At 43.2% G+C, this 24,010-nt stretch overlaps 1 protein-coding gene across 2 annotated transcripts in view; it reads right to left on the minus strand.

Annotated features, from left to right (window-relative positions):
• The window catches only part of TP63 (tumor protein p63), a 138,190-nt gene that overhangs the window by 68,325 nt on the left and 45,855 nt on the right, over positions 1-24,010 (minus strand). Inside the window, exon 1 of one of the 2 annotated variants that reach the window (XM_030576269.1) lies at positions 19,706-19,849. The exons of the other annotated variant lie outside the window; for it this stretch is intronic. Coding sequence (XP_030432129.1) covers positions 19,706-19,747 — 42 coding nt within the window. The 5' untranslated portion in view covers positions 19,748-19,849. Of the gene's footprint in view, positions 1-19,705; positions 19,850-24,010 lie in introns of those variants that run through there. 2 annotated transcript variants of the gene reach the window in all.

The following is a 24,010-nucleotide window of genomic DNA, read 5'->3' on the forward strand; positions in this document are numbered from 1 at the left end:
CTCGTAGAGGTAGCTACGGCCTGACCAAACAGCAGTTGCACGGCAACCATAAATATGCACCAAGTGGCGAAGCCCCTTAAGTCAAAGCACTGATTTTAGATAGCGAGGCGCATAAATAAAAGCTTCGTTGATGAGGAGTATCCACACAGCACTCCCATCCCAGTATGCGGCGGGCTGCAAGGAGACCTGGGATGGATTCACTGAGGGAAGTCTATACTCCACCGGTTCTAACCTCTTTGTCAGGGTTTGCAGGGCGGCATCCCTGGACGTTACAACCATACAGAAAAACATATCAACTCATTTGCTAGGCGGAAGCATCCAGCATTTGCAAGGCTTTGGTTCTGTTTCAAGTGTATTCTGCTAGACAGAATCCCCAGCCTCTTGGGTACTCAGCCATGCCCCAAGAGCAGAATATGGTAATGAAAACAAAAAGGCACCAAGTGGTACTCAGCAGATTCATCTGCAAGGTGGCTTGACTCTACTGATATGTTACAGCAGGTTTTCGTTACACTCCCAAGTTGGGCCAACGGTCTTGATTACTTTGAGGGCCCTTATGTAAGGCCGACATATTCTTTCAGGCTCTCAAGGGTGATCAGCAGGTTGAGGGATGGAGGAGAAGGGGTTGGTAAAGCATGGTCTGGAGAACCGAACACACAAGGTTGGGAGCCAGCATGGTCTAGCATCCTTCCTAAACGTTCAGCGCTGCCTAGCATAACGGGGCCTCCCTTGTGGTTGGGCCTCCAGGGACTACTCTACTACAAACAATAATTATGTTCTAAGTAGTAATCCTGGGTGAACCAAGGACCTCCTGTATAGCCTTGGGCTAGACATGTATCCTCACTGCCTCAGTTTTCCCATCTGTAAAACGGGAATAAAGTTTACACTGCCTACCTTACAGGGTGATTGTGAGATTCAGTCTATGTCAATGTTTGTGCTGAATTCTGAACACATGCAGCACTATGTCAGTGTCAAGTACTGCACTGGTAGTAAGTAGATAGCAATCCAGGCCAGAATTTTTCCAGGCACTGAACCGTTCTTGAATTTCCATGGGAGTTGGACTCTTACCTACTTTAGACTCTTTTGAAAACCCAGCTCCATTTAATCTAACTTTGATATATGTTTTTCAAAGAAACTGTAAAGGCCCCTAGAGCTCGAAAAAGTAGACTCCGTCCCTTCACCTCTCCTGGAGATTAGCATCTGAGGCACTTCCTAATGAGCAGAAGAGACAGAAGGAACGTTCTTATGAAAAGCGACTGTTGGAGCAGCTCGTCAAATGGAAACGGGGGTGAGGGGGAGAGAAACTAGTCTTTTAGTCAAACTATTCATAATAATTCCAGGCTGCCTAGCAGGTAATGAGGAAGAGAAGCACCCAAAACAGAGGGAACAACTATACTGGATGGAGTGCAGATGCTGAAGATGCTGGCAAGATGTCAATTAAAGAGCTAAATATCCCATTAAAGTTTAAGAACTACTTAAGGGAATCGACGGATCCTCATCATTCCATTCAATCCAGGGGCCATCTGTCTAAATGTTAACAGTGGACTATCCATTCCATTACATTTATATATTCACATTCCATAGCTGAATGCCACGTCCCCATCTGCTCTTTAAATAACTATTAATCTCCTTACACTTATCCTAGCGCTGACACGAGCAGTTGTTTGACTCCCCTTCTTTCCCTCTGACTCCTGCAAATCCTCCAGCCCTTCCTGCTCACCCCTGGACAGGTGCGGCACAGTCCAGGTGACATGGAAAGAAAAGGCACTGGCATACACCCGACTGCACTAAACCTCTGGTATCTCAGTTGGAGGCCATGCCCCAGGCAAAAGGCTTGAAAAGTTGTTTGCATTCAGGGGTCAGTATCTGAGACACTCACCAGCCCTTCGGTAAGAATCAGATAAGTCTTTCAGAGGCACACGCCTTCTGACAACAGAACAATCAGAGGGGCAACCAGCGGGGAGAAGGAGTACACTGGAATTCAACAGAGCATTAGCTCAGACAGTAATAAAACACCTCCTTCGCCAGGAAGGAGTTACAGACATTGTGCGCTCAAGAGAACAAAGAAAGAGAGATAATTTGTGCATGCTTGAAAGCCAGCCCTTAATAGAGAAACGATGCAAAGTATATTTTTAAGAGTCAAAGATTTTTTTTTTAAGTTTTTGTATTAGAATTTAGATACAAATCTTTAAGGCCCTGACCCAGCGAAGAAGTTGAAATCATGCACAAGTTGAAATAAATGAGACGACTCAATGTGTGAAAAGCAAAGCACATGCTCAAAGCTTTCCAGGATCGAGGCCCAGTGTTGCCATTGATCCATATGCCAATTTCTCGCTAACGGGAGTAAGAATGCTGCTCATGTAGAAAGAGGAAAGAAAGTGACAAAACGTTCAAAGAATAATTTGTCAAGTTTGAGGCATCACATTTTTAGCATCTGTGTTTTCAAAAAGGGTCAGTTCAAATTGTTTGTAGGTCCCTCCCCTCTTTTTAAATTCCTGACTTATATGAACACTTCAGAGCAGATTTTCTGAACTAAAAAGATTTTTAGAAATGTAATTCAGACTTCACCACCTATTCTATTTATTTTTGCACTTCATTTAGGCACAGTGTATTTAGATTGGTCACTTTCATTTTGTTTATATTCAATTTCATTTCAAGGTTCTCCTGCACTTAGACAATGTTATGGTGTTTGGCTAGCAACACTGCTAGATAAGTTTTAAATGAAGGTATAACTGAATTTAAAAAACAATTTAAAAAAATGTTTCATTATTAAATCATGACAATCTTTCGCATCTTCAAACACAGAAACACCCAACTTCCGGTTAGAGATTCTGGGCAGTATGATCCAAAAGGTTTCCTTTACTAAGTAGTACTATAATAAGTACCACACTAGGGGGCATTCAAAACCCTAGGAGCACTGATTAGGGTCAGATTTCAGAGTAGTGGCCGTGTTAGTCTGTATTCACAAAAAGAACAGGAGTACTTGTGGCACCTTAAAGACTAACACATTTATTTGAGCATAAGCTTTCGTGGGCTACAGCCCACTTCATTACACAAATTGAATCTACTTCCCCACATTAAGTATCCTCACATCTTCTTGTCAACTCTCTGAAATGGGCCATCTTGATTATCACTACAAAAGGTTTTTTTGTCTCCTGCTGATAATAGTTCATCTTAATTAATTAGCCTCTTAGAGTTGGTTGGGTAACTCCCACCTTTTCATGCTCTCTGTATGTATATATATCTCGTCAATATATGTTCCATTCTATGCATCCAAAGAAGTGGGCTGTAGCCCACGAAAGCTCATGCTGAAATAAATTTGTTAGTCTCTAAGGTGCCACAAGTACTCCTGTTCTTTTTGCGAATACAGACTAACAAGGCCACTACTTTGAAACCTGACCCTAATCAGTGCACTTAGTGTTTTGAATGTGTACTTCTGATTAGAGTCACTTAATTCCTGTGCAAGAATAATGCTTCCTTCCTCCCCACCATCCCAGTAAAAATGAGGCAGATTTCCAACATGTCAGGGGAGAGTGAAGATGCTCATTCTAACATGGTAACGTTTCACTAAATGAAAGCCCACTGTTGAAATATTATTGCATTGTGTCTGATATTTACATCGCAAAGACTTTTTGTAAACCTCTTAAAAACTTCTAAAATAAGTAGTGTAAAAAAAAAATAGTGAGGCAGTCTTTGAGGTGCCTTAAGTAACAATCAGCACATTTTTAGAATGAAGACAGCTTTTAGATTCAATGTGCAAACACTTCTAATAGTCAAAGATCTGCCGGCTTGAACAGAGCTCAGATATAGAGGCTTGTGTGAAATCGCACAAGAGAACAAAACTTTTCAGGAGAATGTTCATGATAAAAAGTGTCTGCAGCCCAGCTCCAGCTCTACCCCAGTTATTACTTCTTTTCCCACTGGAAATTGTGAATGCTTTGATAAATGGATGGAAGAGTTGACCATTTTCACCTTGGTCTTTGTCAGCACCTGTATCACCTTTGCCAAAAAGCTACTCTGTAACTTTAGAATACCACCAGTTTTTAGGGAAGTACAATGGATCTCTTTACATCTGACAGCAACAGCACACGATAGGGGATAGGGTGGGCGGCAGTACGGTGGAAATAATTTCTGCCCCATATTGCTTTACCACTAGAATTTTAAGCAGAGCTACTCCCCAAGTACAGTGGAATCCAAAGGACCCGCCCTGGAAATGCAGACCTTGAAGAGTTCCTTGCCACGGAGACATCATGCCTCTCACCGATAGATCAAGAAACTCTATGTGGTTCAAACACACCCTGGCCACCAGGCAAACCTTCAAAAAGGTGTCGTCCTTAGTGCCCAATCTAATTGCAAACATGGGCCAGACTGAGAACATGACAGAAAACTCCAGAGACCAGGCAGAATAGTAACCTCTATCCACACTACTGGCCATAAGACAACCTAGCTTCTTAGAGGTTTCGTCCCAGTTTAGATCAGTACTCAGATCGCAGTACTCAGATCAGTATTTTACTCAAACCACCACAACTAGTATTACTGGCCAAGAGACTCCAGGCAACACTGAATCCTGAGCCACAGTGAACATAAAGCACTAGGACTAGTACTTCCAGGACTAATGGCAAGCAAATTGGCCCTGGTGTTCTCACTCTGAAGAAGGAATGTATTGTGGAATTTCAAATTCCTCTTCAACAACAGACCTTTATTCAGTTGCTATTTAAATGGTTTCTAAGGCTAGTTATAACTATCCAGATGCCAGGTTTCCCAGATGTGACAGCTTCAAGCAAGATTTAAATTCACACATTCCTGAAGCATCCTATGATTGGGACTCGTTTTTTGGGGACTGGGGAGAGAACGGGGTTTAAAGTACTCTGGTTTACAGAAGATGCTCTGCTATCAACATTAATGGAGCTCCTGATGAATGAGAGTCAGGCAGCGTTACCAGTTGGTCAGAGGACAAAACTAAACACAATATTATAAAAAGCACATTTTTTAGTACTTGTGCAGGTACTAAAAAATGCATCAGGACACAGAAGACCCCACCCACAGCCCTATACTGGACCCATGTTTCAAACTGACATTGACAGTGTAAAGGGGATGATAAGACGGAATAACCTTACACCACTTGGTTTGTGTCACTGGCCTCTGTTTCCACCAATATCTAGCTGGATAGAAGGGTTTCAATTTGAGTCAGACTAAGATTTTGAAAATAGTACAGAACTACTGTGAAAGTGTGTGATGCTCCTTCTGTGTAACATACATCACTTCCATCATCTCTAGCTAGACGGAGGAGGGCCCAGTGGTTAGGAGTCTAGAGACCTGGATTCAGGTTTGTGCTCCACCACAGACTTCTTGTGTGACACTGGGCAACTCACTTAGCCTCTCTGTGTTTCAGTTCCCCACGTGTAAAATGGGCAGAGTGATCCTTCTCTTTCTATTTAGATGATAATCTCTTGGGAGTAGGGATGGTCTCTTACTCTGCATGTACAGCACCTCGCATTATGGGGCTCCAATCTCAGTAATACAAATAACTTATGTTTAAAAGAAAAAGGTCATAAAGGGGAAAAAAATCTTTTAGCCTTAAGCTATGGCCATGCCATTGTGATGGGATCCCCGAGGTATAACCTGGAACTGAGTACCACTGTGCCCCCTTAATTTTCCAGCCTGGGCTGTCTCTCACAATGCTTTGCTAATGACAAGCAGCAAACCCCTCCAGGTGCTGCGATCACTCAGCACAACAGCATGGGGAGCCCCACATCCTGCTAGATTTCATGAATGCTCCATGAACCACTCACAAATCACACAAAGGCACCAGCCAATTCCCCCCAGCTTCCCAGCCTTGCACCCCAAAGCTGTACCGTCTTGCCCTGGTCGGAAGCCTGATCAAGGTAAGTTTATTACCATGTCCGCCCCTCCCTCCATGTGCAGAGGGGACACACATCAGCCTTTGTAACCTGAGCAAATTTCCCAAGCCCTTCAATCAAAAAACAGTTTTAGGTAAACTATAAAACAGGTTTATTAACTACACAGAGAGAGATTTTAAGTGATGGTAAGTGGTAGGCACAAAAGGTCAGAAACAGCTGCTGCTAAAGAAAAGGTAAGTGCACTGTCTAAATCTTAAACCTTATTATACTAGGCAGTATCTAGATCAAGCAATTTTCTCACCCCACTGGATGTTACAGTTCTTAATACATAGGCTTCTCCCTTAAGCCCAGACCAGTCTCCTCAGTTAAAGTCTTTTCTTCTTGGCGTTTTTGTTGCTTTCAGTGTAGGTGGGGGAAGAGAAAGGCCGAGGCACGATGCCACTGTCCCTTATTTTATAACCTCTGTCCATGTGCCTGGATAACACTTGCCCAGACATGTCCTGGTGGGCTTTACTGAGTCACAGGGTTGAACAACCCCCCCGGTGCGATCTTGTGCAACTGAATCATAGAGTTAAGCAGTCCCCATTGTGAGGTGCCTTCCCAACTGTCATTGAGTTGTAAACCCTTTGATTACAACTCCCCTATTGATTAAGGGCCATTTAACACCCTCCTATAAGTGGTTTATCACCTAGCAGTAGAGAATCTCAAACTTATCACATATTTCAGTAACAACCACAGAGCAAATCTCATAACTTCATGCACACTAAGGCATACATATTTGGACAGGACAATGAGTTTCAGCAGATCACGACCTTTCACGGCACACTTTGTATGAAATATCACAACCATACCTGAACGATGAATATGGGTGTTACAGGATGCTATTTTGAGGTACAGTGTGTCTTAGCCATATAAACATCATCTTGCAAAATACTGCAGCATTATCTGGATCGCGCATGCTCATTTATTAGTACATATATGTGGTAGGGGGTCCCTAGACTTCTCATGAGCTTATCCTGGCAAACAAAATTTTGCCTAACTAAAATAAAGAGCTCTTCCTTTAGTTCAGCTACAAAATCTGCCAAAATGTAATTGGGAAGGATACATAAAAACACTGTTATCTGCCTGCTTATCATCTAAGGAAAGTATATTTTGCTACTGTTGTTCAGAATTCTGGCACACTTCTCCACGGCTACACCTCAAGTCTTTGGTGTTGGTTTTAGAGATAGTGGACCAGATTCACTGAGTGAGTAGGCACACATTTGTATTTTAAATTTTTTATGAGTAAACAGCACTCCTGTTACATTGCTATATTTACAGAAGAGAATACTCTTTACGTAAATTTACCATACAGTATTCATGAAAGGCTTTTTAAAAATATACAAGTTTGATCATTTCTCTAGAACCATCTGTTCCACTTTGAAAGCTGGGGGGGGGGAGGGCAGATAGCATTTGGTTTGCATTTTAAAATTCCCACACAGCCTTTTGATTAATCCAAGCCAAACAAATTGAAGGGCCTGATCCTTCAAGTACTTATGCATGGTTCTAACTTTATGCACATGAGCAGTTTGACAGGGATACTCACGTAAGTAAACATATGTACATGTTTGCATAACTGGGGTCTAAGAGAAAGCACCGCATGATACGATTTTCCAAGGGGATCTAAGTCGACACCTGACACTGAAGATCATAGTTCTTTGGGACTTTAGTTCATTTTCCTTTTTAGCTCAAGTTAAGTTTTGCACCATGGTTAAAACTTATCCAGTTGAACTCTGCAAACATTTTTCAGCCAGCCAGACAGCAGTGTGGTGCCATATAACCTAGCACAGCCCAAGGGAGAAACGCTTTTCATTTTTGGTCTTCTACCACCTGCCTCAGGTTCACATAACAGAGCTAGTCTAAAACCAGGATTATCAAACCTGACAGTGTGGCCCATGTTAGGGTATAGATTACATTATCTCCAGAATTAGACAGATCATTTATATCGTTATACAGCTCATATTTTTAATCATCAAATATTTTCAGTAATCACCACAGAAAAACAGTAAGACATTAGTGAAAGCCTTTATAAGAATAAAACATTAGACTCTGATAATGAAAGAGTGCTCCACAAAATACATTATTTAAGTGGGTTCTTGGTCCTTCAAAAGGGGCTTCCTTGGGCAGAAAGAGCTAAGCATTTGGCTTCTGAAAAATCATCTAGAAAGGTGGTTTCATCAGGGCACTAAAACGCAGAGTCACTTCTGAAAACGTAGGCCACTTATTTTTTAAAAGCATTGCATCTTGTCTGCTGCACCCCTTCACTCTAAGCCACACACAGATCAAAACAACAATCCATTTACATTTTAAAAATAAATAGTAGAAAACCAAAGTGAACCAAAATTATAAGTCACTTTGCTACTCCTACACACTTCATGCAAGTACTCAGGATACTAAATCTTCCAAAGCATCAGGTTGCACAGTTTTAAAGCAGACCAACTAATATCCCTCAACACCAGCAGACTTCAGACAAGGTAATGAAACTGAAATGCAGGCCAGACGCTTCTAAAGCTCTCACATTACCGGCTGGACAACAGAATGTCAGTAAATAGATATTCAAAGAGACAAGAAGTAGGGACAGTTTTTCACTTTAAAAGGCAAACAAAAACAAAAACCAAAAAAAATCCCACAAACAAATCTAGCCATAACCGAATGCTAAGATCTCAAAACAGGGGTACAATAAAGACAAGCTGCTGGATTTCAATGATCATGCTTTGGGGGCTGGTTTGCAGGCCGAATGACAGCCACAACATAAATCATGGTTTGATATCAGAAAAACTCAGCCTAAGATTTCTAGTGCCAAAAAGTTTGGACAGGAGGAAAAAAATAAAAATAAAAATAAACTCTTTTCAATGGAAAAACGTATTTGAACAGAAGAGGAATTGACTGAACATCATCAGCCAAGATATTTTCAAAACTGAGTGAGAAGGGAGGGCACATACACTCTTGACAGCTGGTTATTTCCTGAGCACAGAGAACAAGGCTGTAAAAGGCAAAACGCTAGTCCATACTAATGGAGTTCATCCCACTTGCTTAACTTATCTCACAGGGATAAAAACGAGTTGTAATTGGCCACATTTTAAAATTATTCCCCCACAGTCACAGTAGTTGGGTGCTACCCAGTCTTCCCAAAACGTTGGGTTTTGAAGAACAAGATGGATGATGGAATATCTTTCATGGGACCAACTTCTGTTGGTGAGAAAATGAGCAAGGTTCTGAGGATACATTTGCTGTGGCCAGCTGAAGTTAGGGGCCTACAAGCATTGTTTCTCTTGATCAGGCTCACCGAAGCATCTTCCAAGGTTACATGGATGTCAGCAGGCCAAATCTGGACCTAAATTTAAGTTTGATAAAACCAGCCTTTTAGAAAACTGAACAGCAGAAATTCTCCAGGATTTTCATTTATTGTTTTAAAAATTCCAGTGGGCACGAAACTAAATATTCCTGTTTAATATTTGCAACCCAATCAGTGCAATGAGGTACGTGAACTCAGGACTGCTTTAAAAAAGCCAGAAATGTGAATTGCTGTTGCCTAAAGCCATTTGAGAAGCCTAAAAATGTAGATACCCAGATTAAAAGTTTTTGGCCACACACACACACTTTTATCGCCCAAAATTAAAACCCAGGCATAATTTCTGGTGTTATTTATAAAACAGAGAAGACTATTTATCATTCAAATACACGGCACAAATTTTCATAATTGTATGAATGCAATTGCAGGAAACACTTGCCCAAGGGACCTGCAAGGTACCAAGTGGTCATTTGCACCTGAAATTACCATAACTGCGTGCAATTAGAGTAACTGTGCACGCAAACCATTTTTGTATAGTTTTGCATAAGCAACTGTATATGCATTATTCAGGAAATTTCAATCTGTACCATGGTCACATTTACATCAGAATCAAACAGAGCAAACTATTAGGATGACCTCAATGGGTTAGGTGTGTGTGTGTGTGTGTGTGTGTGTGTTTTAAGTGGCTTCCTTCATGTGAACTAGTGTTTGTGGAGCTGGGTTAGACCTTCTCACTCTAGTGGAAGTGAGTAATGTTTTAGAGATCACACCTAACCAGTATATTTCCTCAATAGGAGACTTCTTACAAAATTCTTTCACATTCATCTGAGCAACTGCCAATTAACCGTCAGACCCCTCGACCACCCTAAGGTGGACACCCAAAATCAGTGATCACTGTAGAGAATCTCATCCCTCGTTTTTTCACCACCATACAACACCTTGCTGTTCTGCACTTCATGCAGTGTGTGAAAATAGTTTGGTTAGTTTCACCAGCCATCATAGGAATAAAAGTAGACTACTGAGGAAATATACTACTACTAATAATATAATAATCTCCAACTATTATATTATTAGTAGTATATTTCCTCAATAGGAGACTTCTTACAAAATTCTTTCACATTCATCTGCTACCAAAGAAAACCATTCAGTCTACTTACTTTTATTCGTATGATGGCTGGTGAAACTGACCAAACTATTTTCACACACTGCATGAAGTGCAGAACAGCAAGGTGTTGTATGGTGGCGAAAAAATGAGGGATGAGATTCTCTACAGTGATCACTGATTTTGGGTGTCCACCTTAGGGTGGTCGAGGGGTCTGACGGTTAATCAGCAATTGCTCAGTATTTTGTGAAAAATCAGGCCCTTAAAACAGCCTCTCAAGGTGGAGACCCAAAAATTACTACTCAGTTTTCAAAATCTTAATGACAGCCATTGGTAAGCTGACAACATGGCAAAGAGGTCAGTTCACTTTTAAAATACAACTGACTTGAACTTGTTAACTGGAGCATAGCATACGATAATTTACAGTGCTACGTATTGTACGCAGTGATACACCGCACGCAAAACTCTCTCTAGCTATTATATTCAGCTCACACGTGCCCCAGAAGCATTAAATGCTGATGTTATCAATTTACAGCAATTTCCCCCCTGCAGCCATCATATACCCATACACTGGGCAGGGGTCTGAGCAGTCCAGTCTACAGCACGTCACCCCACCCACTTTGCTCAGAGGTACCCTCTGAACTTTTTGCAATGCTTCCTACATGTGGATTAAAACTAAGAGAGGCTTGTACCCACCAAGATACAATCCATCCCTTTCCTCCCCACACAGCACTCCACCATGAACTACTTCACATCCCCTCCTAAACTTTCCCCCTTGGAAAGACACTTGACCTCCATCTCTCCCCACCCCGAGCCAATATAAGGCCTGAGGAAGCTAGAACCCTCTCCAGTTTCATCAGACTCCCAAAGTTCCTGAGGGCCGGGCGGAGTTTAATCAAGAGACAAACTCCAGAACTGGCCCCTACACCTGTAATAGCCTCCGCCGAGACCCTAGGGCTGAGCACACTCCAGCCTTGCCGCCTGGGCACATTTCCAAGTGAAATGGAAGTGACATTTGAGCAGAAGCTCAGAAATGTGCCAAAAACACCACACTTCAGCCTGCCAATCCTAGCGCTCTCATCTGTGCATCAGCATCACCTCTGTCCTCCCTACACCACTGCTACCCTGGCGAAGCCACAGTGGTGGGAGATTCAGAACTATGCCACTGTTGCGAAAGCCCAAAAGTGTTTGCAGGGGTTGACTGCAGTAACAGCAGTTCTGGGGAGCACTCTACACACACACACACACACACACACACACACACACACACACACACACACACACACACACACACACACACACACACACACACACAAAATAGGGAACACATAAGATAGCAGTGATCACTAGTTTAGAGACAAAAAAAACAAAAATCCAGCACATGTTGATTAGGACAGAAAAGTAGCTGAAGGGAAAAAGCAGCTGGCCTTAGACTCCAGATCTCATTACAGAAGCCTGAAGTTTACCTTGCCAGCAGCAAAAAACAGAGAAGTTTTCCTGCGACTCCTAACCTAAGCAACAGCTCTCTGTTTCATCATCACGGCTTCACAGCAGTGGTTCTTAAACTTTTGTACTGGTGATCCCTTTCACATGGCAAGTCTATGAGTCCGACCCCCCATATAAATTAAAAACACTATTTAACTCCATTATAAATGCTGGAGGCAAAGCAGGGTTTGGGTGGAGGCTGACAGCTCGCAACCCCCATGTAATAACCTAACGACCCCCTGAGGGGTCCCGACCCCCAGTTTGAGAACCCCTGCTTCACAGCAATAGCCCTTAAGCTGACTTAAATCACATCACCTCTGTATTTGCAGCAACTTGTGTGAAAAGTAAATATGGAGGTAAAATTGAAAAGTGTGACTATTTTTTTTTCAAAAGAAATGTACTCCCCTTTATGGCCTGATGTAGAAACTGGCATATCCTTTCTAGATGACACTGTGATTTAGCTGAAAGGGACAAAGAGGAAAGTCAGGTTCACCACAGTTCACTCTACATACTTTAGCTGTATTTGACTGTTTATTAGAATCTCACCATGCGGTTTGTCCTATTGTAAACAGCGACATAATCCCTCCCAGAGCTGCAATATCTCACGGCAGCTCAATAAAGAAAAGGATGATGGGAAGCCATGCCTGGGAGAGCAATGACTGGAAGATTTCTCAGAAACCCTTTAATAATATAACTAAAGAAACCAAACCGAAACAGGAAATGTTTTCAAAAGCAGCAGGTTTATTCATCCAGAGAGACCCACCCACATGTCTAAACATGGCTGAGCTTGTGTCACTCTGAAGAGAGCAACCTCGGTGAACAACAACCAGAGGAAAATACGCAGAACCCAGAGCTAAGATGGGAACACAATAATGGCGGCGTATGCAAAATACATACATCTGGTTTTGGACAACTTATATTTCAGAGGATACTTGAACTGCCACATTCACACCGAATAGTGATTTTTCCCATTTAGATTCTGATTAACAAAAGCGACAAATTGCTTACTCCAGGGCGAGCTGGGTAAATAAAGAGCTTCTCTCTGCTTTTACCCTCGGAAGATGAACCTGAGCATTATCAGCAGCTACTCTCTTGTAGGATGAATCACACAATCCCTGTTGACAAGTTGTCCCACATCTCATTGCAGGGTCTGCACATTCCAACCAAGGTGCTCAGGGTGGGTGCCAGAGGAATAGTGGGCTTAACGGCCTCTATTGGCAACTGCAGACAAATCCATCAGCGAGAGAGCTTCCTTCTGAAGCATTTCCAGAATTTTAGTGGGAATGTTTTGTAAATAAAAAGGTAAGATTTGCCCTTGAGCAACACAACACCACTCCACTTAATCCAACACAGTAATGAAATATAATTGCATCTTTAGTATAACTGAAGTAATACAGATATGACAAGCCAGAGTACACGGCTTACATAAGATATTTATTCAATCTACATCCACCACTTTCCTCTTACAGGTCCATTTCCTCCAGATACCCTAGCATTGCTGGTTTTCCCCTATACCATATAACAGTAATCAGAGCCAAAACCCCAAGTAAACACAATCTGAGAGCTGCCGCAAAACAGGCGTGTGTGAAAAGAGACATGCAATAGACAATACTTGCTTCTGTTGTTTCTCTATACTGGGGTGGGGGCGGGGGGAAAGCAATTTCACTTGGCTTAAGACCGTTACTTTATTAGCCTTAAAACAGAAGACCAAAGTAAAATTTAAAAAAACCAAAAAACACTCCTAAGGAAGTTCCATGACAACGTATCTGGGCTTGTCTCCATGGAATCTGAGATCGCAGGGGATGGCGAAAGGATGTGGAGGATGGAAACCGTCCAATCCAACTGGATGAAAATAATCACTGGCTCTAGAATAGAGGCAGCTGAAATGGCAAGGTTTTTTTCCATGAAGAATCCTTGCCAGTTTTTGGTCAAAATTTCTAAACTTTAGATGATTTCAACCCGCCCCAAGCTGGAGTGACTTTGCATAACTTCTCACTCACCTTCTTGCCAACAAAAGACTGAAGTCAATTGGGAGTTTGTTCCATTCACCAAAATGCCAAGTTTCTACAGTGGGGACAGCCCTTTTTCCCATTTCTGGAGGAGCCATTTGCAATATGGCATTTCAACGTTCATTGCTTCTCGAAGCAAGCTGCCACTTCGCCAACAATTCAAAAGATCTTCCAGTTCCCTGACACACTTTTGGGCTCCCTCCGACCATTTTCTCACTGTTACTAGAATGGTGCTAACAGAATTTTAAAGAAAAGCAAAGATTTTATTCGGATCTTCCACACATTGGCATGTGTCACCATCTAACATTCCAGAGTCAGCAGCTCTGCACACAAACGATTTTTTGAAAGCTATGTGGGAATGGGCGACAGGGGATGGATCACCTGGTGACTGCCTGCTCTGTTTATTCCCTTTGGAGCACCTGGCTAGACGGACCATTGGTCTGACCCACTATGGCCGTTCTTATGTTCACTTGTTTGTGCAAACTCACAAGTTAGTGTTAATATTTAAAAGCAAAACACTGTTCTGTTTCATTTGCACATATTAAAGTGAAAATGTTCAAGTTCATTCTTTCTCCCTGCATCTCTGTGACACATACTTGTTAGCGTATTGCTGTGAAAGACGGCATTTTACACTGCAGACATCTCCACTTGTCACAGAGCACTGGGCCATCTATGACCATGCACTTGAGCTAACTCAGCAACCTCATCCCTTACTTAGAAGATGGGGTACAGTAGGGCATACGGGGCCACTATTTTTATCTGTACCCTGGTGACACACACAACCTCTGTCATGGACCAAGGTCCCTTGAGCACGGCAGCAACAAAAACCAAAAAAAACTAGCAGACACTGTAAAAGGGTGGCTGGACTTTTAAGATGGATCCAGATCCAGCTCTCACCTGTGCTTGGTTTCCTCCCAGATCATGTGACTAGGCCCCAAGATCTGTTGGGAAGGGAAGCAGGATATAAATGGCAGGTCCTGTTCCCCCAGACCAATGTAGGGAGGGACAGGAAAGAGCAGGGGGTGCTTGATCTCCCTCCAGGGAGACCTAGAGGGGGAACAGGGCTAGCTGTTAGGCTTACCCACTCCTCATGCCTGGGGAGACCTCTGTTCCTTTGCACCAAGGGACAAGCCTCTGTAACTCTGAACCCCTGCTAGCATAGGAAAGGGATGTCCAGCCTTCATAAGGGTTGTGGGGGCCTAACACATAGTGTGGAGCAGATGGACGGATCAAGCTGGAGGAGGCATAGTCACAAGAGGTTTCCTGCGTACATATCAGGAGCTGCTGTGCAGCCATGAACCCCGGGAGGGGGTCGTTAGTCCCAGCAATGCAATTACACCAGGCTGAGTGGATAAATGGAGGTAGGGCTAATCCCAGACACCAGATGTGTCACCACCCCACACAATCTGCCCTTGCTGGTGAGCTGGTGATAGCCTGGCATATTAGGGCAATGCCTAGTGATACCTTAGTAAACGCCACTTACGGGCTGACTGTCCCAGTAAATGTAATCCACCCAGGACATTTTAGGAAAACATTTTTTAAACCCACTCACCAGCATCCCCGGCCTTAGAAGCAGAGAATTCAGATCTCGGGCTACGGCCCAGCAAAATCAGAAATGAACCAGCTCTGGGACAGCTTTATAAAGAGGTGGCTGAGAGGCCGGGGAGATGGCTCGTATTGTAGATAGCATCGTGCAGTAAAACTCACTCCGCCGCACCTTAGCACAATATGCACCAGGTCCTTGCACCAAGCCTCAAGAAAATGAAAAGAGCAAGGTGACAAAGCGCACTGTGCAGATGGAGTTATTTCTCCCCAATACCTCCCTCCCGCGCCTCACCAGTATAAAGCATCTCCCGCACTCGTGACCAGGTGGCTTCCTTTGAAGAGAGAGTTTTCTTCCCCGCTCATGCAGTGCTTGGCTAATGGCCAAGGAACCAGGAGAAAAAAGTCTTTGTCGTCTGCACTGAAATCTGCAACCACCATGTCTCAAACCTAGCCTGAAGAAAACAGCTAAGGAAGAGACCTCTTAAGACGACTCCTGGGGCTGTGTCCTTTTGAGGTTCTCCTCATTGTCTTGGCTGAACATTTAAGAGCCAGGGAATGGGATATCAGCCTTGACTATGTTTTACTGCATACCAGAATCTCAACCTTAAATTAACCCCACTGCGAACCGACCTTAGAAAAAAGGACATTCTAGATCAAAAGGTGAGCCCATATCACCATCTGGTAGAATGTCACCGTCTCATCCTGTGCTCCCCTACAGCAATATCTCCAGCTGGCCTAGAAGCTGATTAGCTCTGGAGATCCATCCAGCCACCACTAGCTACAGGCAGGACCCTGATAGACAGCCTTTTCGGGGCAGATAGAGTCACAGAGGGATGGAGTTGGGGGGCGGGAGAAACCTCTTGAAAAGGCAGCCCTACCCCTGAATCACACACAGCCACTTCGTAGCATTCGGTCTCCAGCCGGTTGTTTTGTTTATTTATATATTTGATTTCTCAAACCTAAGGAAATTACTAGTTTAGCCACAACGAAGGCCATAAACCAGGAGTCTTTGATCATTCGAAATGCTTCGGTCAGGAGTCTGGCTCCCCATTCCCATCCAAAAGCTAAGCTAAGATCTTACAGGAAAGCGATCTCACATATTACAAAGTGAAATATTTCCCTGAACCGCCCCTAAAGGGCAGAAAAATCTTCAGGAATATACAGTGAAAGAGCGATATAAAAATTTGCAAAGATATTTTCACCTTCTCTACGTTTGTTTGTTTTTTTTGCAACAGTTCAATTTGCTTTGACCAAGGAAAGTAACAACTGACCAAACAGGTCAGTGTCTTCTCTAGCATTCAAGGTACCTGCACCATGAGCTTTGCACCACTCTGGAAATTGGTCCCCACAACTGGCCTCTTCTGCCTTGATCATCACCTCCTGCTGCCACCACAGCCACAAGGCTAGCAGGAAGGACCCTGAAACTTGGGCTGATCTGTTTTGTGCTACATACAGTTTGCAAATGGGATCTCAGGGCAGAGAGTTTGACATTCGACAGGCACCCCGCTGCGAAGCGCATATGTTACTGTTCTTTACGAACTCACAGAGATGTCATTTGCCCGGCCAACTCTTAAAACTGCAATTTGTTCTCCAATTATATATAGAATGATTCTCATCTCCCTCTTTCAGCATTATGAACACTGCTTCACTTGTCTGTTACAACCACTTCTACCCCTCTCCTCTGCATGCTCCAAGGAAAGAAAACACAATGGATCTGGAGTTGCCAGAATAGATGGATACTGTGACCGATCTTCATTTCATTTTCATTTCCCAACTTAGATGGTTATGATTCACTGACCTGTCACACTCATTTAACAGCTTGTCCCGTCCCTTCTCCTGTCCCCCCTGGCAACATATCCTAACAAGCCTTCACTTGTTTGGGGGAAGTCAGATGGTCTTTTTACAACATTTATAGGAAAGATTGCTCCAAGGCACCCCATGTCTGATTAAGTGATGCTTTCAATTAACAGCGATTACAATGGTCATTGTACAACACTGCCCTTCATTATGTCTTATGCAACAGTTAGCACTGAAGCTGCAAGGTGGAGTGTACAGCAGACACTGCCAACTCCCTTGTGCTCTGCAGAAGGCAGAAGTAGTTAGCTCCTTGGCAGCACACATGCAGTAAGTGTTGCGACAATGAGTGGAAGAAAGGTTGTAATGAGACATTTTGGGACAGGGAGACAAACCCCATGTCCTTAAAAAGAATAAAAGGAGGGGGGAGACTCACTCTTAATCACAGAGATGTCAAAGATGCAATGGAACAAAAAGTCTCAGTTAGCATATATGGAGATAAACTTCTCTCACAGAACTGGAAGGGGCCCTGAAAGGTCACTGAATCCAGCTCCCTGCTTTCACTAGCAGGACCAAGTGGCCCCCTCAGGGATTGAACTCACAACTGTGGGTTTAGCAGGCCAATGCTCAAACCACTGAGCTATCCCTCCTCCCTTAAATGAGTTAAAGACTCTTTAAAAAAAAAAAAAAAACTTCAAACAATGTTGGCCAGTTTTAGCCAAAAATACAACTGGCAGTTCAGTTTTCCATATACATTCCCCTGGCTTTCCTCTACCTAGTCTCCCCTGGCTCCTTAAAATCTCAACAGTCCCTACAGATTCCTTTTTTTTTTCTCCCCTCCCCAGGAATCACCCAGCATCCTGAATTCCCTACATTTTAAATGGAAATTGTACCTAGTTCAAAGTTTTATAAAAATCATGTAGAGCGGTGGGAGTTGTACACCACAGAAGCTGAATTTAAAAAATTAAGCAATAATAATAAATCCCCAATTATCTCACACGGATTTATTATTTTCTATTGGAGAAAGAACAAACCCACTGTTTAAAATCCATGGCCATCGGTTTTTACTCCCCACAACATGGAACATTTTAGTGGACAAAAATTCATTGCTTTATGCTCAAAGCTAAAAACAGCTGAAGCCTTTAAAACCCTGTGTTGACCACAGCTATGATGAACAGCATTTAAATTGCTGAAGAACAGCAAGCGTATAGCTTCTGTCAGACGAGCCCAGCAAGTCAACCATATGGAGTCTGCAACCCTACCATTGCTATTCAGCGAAAGTTGATCAGATAGTGTTAAGACCCAAACAATGCCCCAATGCCAAGCAAACATGATCTTGGAAAGGTTCTCTCTGCACAGGCAACGAGAGTTTATAATTAACCTAGAAGGAAACACAAAAATATAATCCAATGGGTCAGACAGTCATCTAATGTGTGGAGGAAATGAATAGGAATGTATTAAGCACTGTATGTTTGTCCTCTAATAGAAAGAGCATCACTGACCACTTTGCAAACTGAATCCAAGGCGTTTCCCAAGTCACCTTTTCTTGCCTTGTGCATTTGCACACACAGACTGCGTGAACCCCTGAGTGTACACACAGTGTGTCATTCTTCCTCAACTCTCACCTGGCCTCTCACCCTCTGCCCCGAGACTGGATTTTGTTTTGTTTTTCCAAATGACTGAGCTTCTGTCTGCTGGCAGGTCTAATATCTGAGGCAGTCAGCGCCAAACATTTTCATCTGGAACACCCTCCGTAGAGATTTTTCCTCCCTTCCCATTCTGATGAGCGTCAACACAGCTGCTCTCCCCTGTGGAATGTAAGCTAATATTGCTGCAAACCCAGGTAACTTCCTCAAAGCCTCACAGTATGTGGCATTACTTGCCCCCTACACCCTCCGGTTCAGTTAAATATTTAAACAGATTTTATTTTTATGCTTACCTCAACTGCCCAAATGTCACTAATGCCTTTGCTTACGCAAATCAAAATATCTCAACAGGTGACAAGTAAACACATTCTCGCTACATACACTGTTTACATAGATTCATCATATTGTGTAAACTCGAAGAGAAAATTTTAAGAGCACAAAGTTAAGACAGTTACAAGTGGGGATTCTGGCAAGTTTTCCCATCAGACAGCCTCTGTTTGTTTATGATTTTAAACGGTAACTTCGGATATTTAGAATGCACTTAGGTTTGTTCCCTTAAACATTATCCACTTTTCACAATGACTGTCAATTTTGGCAATCAAAGAAGAGTGAATAAGTCACTGTTCATACAGCCTCATGAACACAAGTGTGTGTGTATTCAATACAGTATGTTAGCACTGCTTTGCCTTACTTTGCTAGGAAAAGTTAGTTTGCTTATAATAAATCCCCCACTGAATTACTGGTTTTATTGTCCCAAATTTAAGCCTGGACAAATTTCATTTTCATTCCAACGCCTAGCCTTGCAAGTCGCAAGCTTGCCATTCGCTAGAGAAAGAAGATTCAAAATCAAATGCATGCTCCATAGCCAGCCCCGAGATCACCATAGTGGCCAAGCGATAATACAAGTTTGCCAACAAACCCCCTAAAATCCTTACCTCGCTATACTGGGACTGGGCATTGTTTTCCAGGTACAACATGTTAGCAGTCAGATTCAGCAATGCCGCTGTCCTCTCTTCTGGCTCCAGGATTTTGACAAATGCCCCCCACCCCCTATGAGACCCTAAAAATGTGATTCTACTTGGAAGATAACAGGACTCAGAGTGTGCCTCTCTGCATAATTTAAGTTTCCCTTATATATCCAACTATAAGCAAGGAGCAGGAGGTGGGGCTCTTTTGCTTTACCTGTCCAATCTGTCAAAGTGCCACCTGGAGTCCTCCACTCCAATGGAGAGAGGCCTCTCCCATCTCATTAAGTAGTTAGAATTCCTTATCACCAATCTCTAAAAAGGGAAGGGAGGGGGGAGAAAACACGAGAGAGAAGAAAGGAAACTACAACTTTCTCCTGTCACTTTTATATGAAATTGGAAGCTCAAATAAAGAAAGAAAGAAAGAAAACAACCACCATGGGCGCGTTCAAGAGAAGCTTCTCAGAGCAGCTCTTTTCTTTACTGCTGGGATTTTCAGGGATTTCTTCTCAAACAGATTTCTTCACTCCTGCTCCCAAAACACTTGGGAAGTGCTCTAGATTTTCAGATCTCAAATAGTAACGCAAAGAAATGGCCAGGCCTGTGATCACTGTGTTAAAATCCTTCCCCCCAGAAGTACTAAGAAACCTCACAGCGTGTATTTATGTCTCTCTCTCTCTCACACACACAGATTACCTAAAAGCATTTGCAGATAACAGAGCGACAGAGTGCATGTAGTGCACCAACAAATGCCATCCCCTTATCTGCGATTGTTTTAGTTCACTCATTTGTACCCAATATTCCCCCTCCTCCCCATCCATACGTGAAATAGGCCATAAAAATACTCCAAACTCAAATATAAAAAATGTTTAAAAGCAGCTAGTCCAAAATGTCTCCTGGTTCTGAGCACTGCCATGGGAGACTCTTCAAATCTGGCTCCTCCGCAGCAGAAGGATATTGTTCCAATAATTTAAAGGGCACCCAAAAGCCAGGAGGCACCTGGATGCTCTGTACAGCAGGCTTTATTAAATATTTAAAAACACAAATAGGAGTTTATGGCCTGGCTTGTTACCCTCACTCAGCCCTCCTGGGCCTGTCTGTGCAAGAGGGAGGAGAGATGGACAGAGTTACCCTGCTGCCACCCAGCTCAGAAAAAATTACCCTGATTTTGTAAGTAACAGGGGACATAGGGGAACAGCATCCCAGCAGACTTGCACAGATTGGTGCTTCCAAAGTTCCCATTTGTGCATCTCAGCTGGGATTGCCAAACGTGCTCAGCCTTAGCTTGCCTTCATGGGAGTAGAGTTGTGCTCCACATCAGCCTTACTGAAAATGCCACTCTCTGAACACAGGGACTCTGTCACCGTGACATCTAGCCATGGCGTGAATGGGCTGTGTGTGTGGAGAATACACGAAAGGAAACTCATTGGCCTGTTTTTGAAAGAGCAGTTATAAGGTGTGTCAGATGGGAGAAAATAAACACTTTTTACAAGAGTCCAGATGAGACAGAACTGCTTGCCTTTGAAATATAATTACAGTGCGCCTGGATTTTTATGTCTAGGAGTCACTTATAGCCCTATACCAACTGATGACTTCTCTCCAGGCCGCTACTGCTCAAATTGAAGTCAAACCTCATGCTTCAAGGCTTGAGAGAATGACCAGCAGGAGCGTATGCAAGGAGAGTAAGGGATTCCAAATATGGCTGCAAGACTGGCTCCATTGTTACGGAGAGATTGCATCCTTTGTCTGAAGTACCTGGTACTGTTCAGTAACAGATACAGGAGGGCTAACCATTAGGTAAGCAATAAGCGCTTAAGTATTGTCTAGTGGTTGGATTAGGAAACTGTTCCTACTTCCAACTCTGCCACTAATTCTGTGCATCTCCTTGGGAGAATCACCCAGCCTCAGACGCCTCACCAATTCCAATTGGGGGGGGCAGAGAGGAGGTGAGACACACTGAAAAGGACTTCATTACTTATATGAATAAGGGTGCAATGGGTCCCCCTCACACACACCCATTTGCAGATTAGCAGAATGTGATATGTTCTCAGAACCTGGCAATACTGAAGAGGGACAAAGTCTTTCTTGGAAGAGAAAGAGTCCAGGAGTAACAGAGGGGTGCAGCAGGCACAGACTGTCATTCTAGACCAGCCTCATTCCAGCCCTGTTGATCCCAAACCATTCTCTCCTTGTTCCCTAAGGTTCAGAGTCGTTATTCAGTGTTCCAGTGCGCTGTTCAACAGCAGCTATGTTCCACCCTACAGACAGCTGCACTTCAGTTGTACATGAAGCTCTAGATTTACCTAGAGGTAATGTATGGTATCCACAGCTACCGACAGTTCTTCTGGGCATACAAAATATGCCGCAAATATATGGCGTTGGCTAGTCAGCACTGCATTCCCCACAGATGCACTGACTCTGACAGCACTGTGGGAGAAGTCTCCTCTGCAGGGCAGTCACAAAGGAACAGCTGGATACACCCCTCTCCGCTCTGCTTCTGGGAAAGGTAAGAGTCAGCAGGTGACAAAGGCAGACATACACCGCAGCAGCAGGAGGCAATCTGATGCATCACATGGAATGCACAAGTATGACGGTGAGTCAGGGCCTCAAACTGTAACCACGGGACATAAATGCTTAGCTACCTTGGGACAGAACAGCTGCAGTCAGGAAAGTGTTTCACGCACACCATGGTGGGGATTTCATGTTTATGGTTTCACTGCTTCAGATCAAACATGCTCAGGTTACAGGATATTTGCCCTGTCGCCCCGCCCCCGCCCTTTTCCTTAAGCTAGCAGCTTGTACCCCCTTCCCCTGCCCCCAGGCAGTGAAAGATCAAGGCTTGATCATTTTGCCTCTTATGTTATCATTATAAATAAACCTTCTGAGATCTGAATCAAGTGGACCATTCTTATGGCAATGCAGGAGACAGAATGGAATACAGCTTGGCCTCCTGTATCTCCTATTGGCTGTGCAGAACTAACTGGGGGTGGGGAGGGGGGAGAGAGGAGATTTTGCCTCTAAAATGAACTCTGATTAGATTCCCAAGCAGCAATATACTTGGCAGCCCCTTTGAAGGAAAGTGAATGCTACCGAGGTGCTTATCTACAGACCACAGCTTTCTAGAGGGATTTCCAAGGGGAGATGTTCTGTGTGTTAAGGTCAGAATATTCTTGTTCAATACTTTGGGGGGTTGCTCCAGTTTAATCTGTTCTTTTGATGGGGGTATGGAAACCCAAAGAGGCTGAGCTAAGCTTTTAGAAGTGATGTGATTTTAGCACTTCAGTTATTGGATGTTCAACTTGACACCTTAAGCGAGACAATTCTCAGAAAGTGACAATCATCCACCCTCTGAAAGTCAGTACCCTATAAGAAGTCTCAGTCTGGGCATCCCAAAACCCGCACTAGTCACTTTTGAAAGTTCAGCTGGAATACTGACAGCATCATTCCTTGATCTTCCTAGAAAGCATCGGAAGCCATTTTACCTGGATGGACATCATACGCATACTCAGAAGAGACCTTGATTTAACAAGTCATCCAAAGTACACTGCTTCTGGCTTTATAGCACACTGCATAGCTTCATTATTAAAGCCAGAGTCCTGGTACTGCATGTGACTGTATAACCTTCTGCAGCAAGTGTGACATCAGCCAAGTCACAATCTTCATTCAAGTTCTCCTGTTTCCCCGCTGTACAGATAGTGTGGAGTTGATTATAAAACACATTTGTTGTTGTTTAAGAATCAGACTTCACTGTAGCATTATCCCTTCCTGAAGTCTAAAGTGACACTGCTTTCAGCCACAATGCCAAGTGTCACAGACATGTCTCAGAAGCCTGATGACAATACAATTAAATGATTATGCAATTCTTGTAGCAAGGGTGTGTGTTTGTGTGCGCGCGCGCGCGCCTATTAGGTGGTTCAGCCTGAACTTCCTGCAGATCAAAGCAAAAACTCCTCACACCTCCCCCACTTAATTTCACAAATCAGCATGTGGATAAGCTGTTCAGGAGAATGGTAAAACCAGCTCAGCTCAGCAGCATTTACAAATGTAGGTTTAGATAAATGAAGGAAAAAAGGAATGACACTCCTTTGGATAACTGCTGAATGCTTAATATGAGACACCTTTAAATAGCGGGGGGATGGAGGGATTAAAAAGTTATGAAATATTTTCACGGGTTTTCTTTCTCAGTGAAAATTTTCTTGAAAGTATGTCCCTATCTTACTATACAAATGCAAACTGTGAAGTGAAAGTTACTAGAAACAGAAGCAAAGTCAGACA

The sequence above is a fragment of the Gopherus evgoodei genome, chromosome 9, assembly GCF_007399415.2.
Source record: "Gopherus evgoodei ecotype Sinaloan lineage chromosome 9, rGopEvg1_v1.p, whole genome shotgun sequence".
NCBI classification, from domain to species: domain Eukaryota; kingdom Metazoa; phylum Chordata; order Testudines; family Testudinidae; genus Gopherus; species Gopherus evgoodei.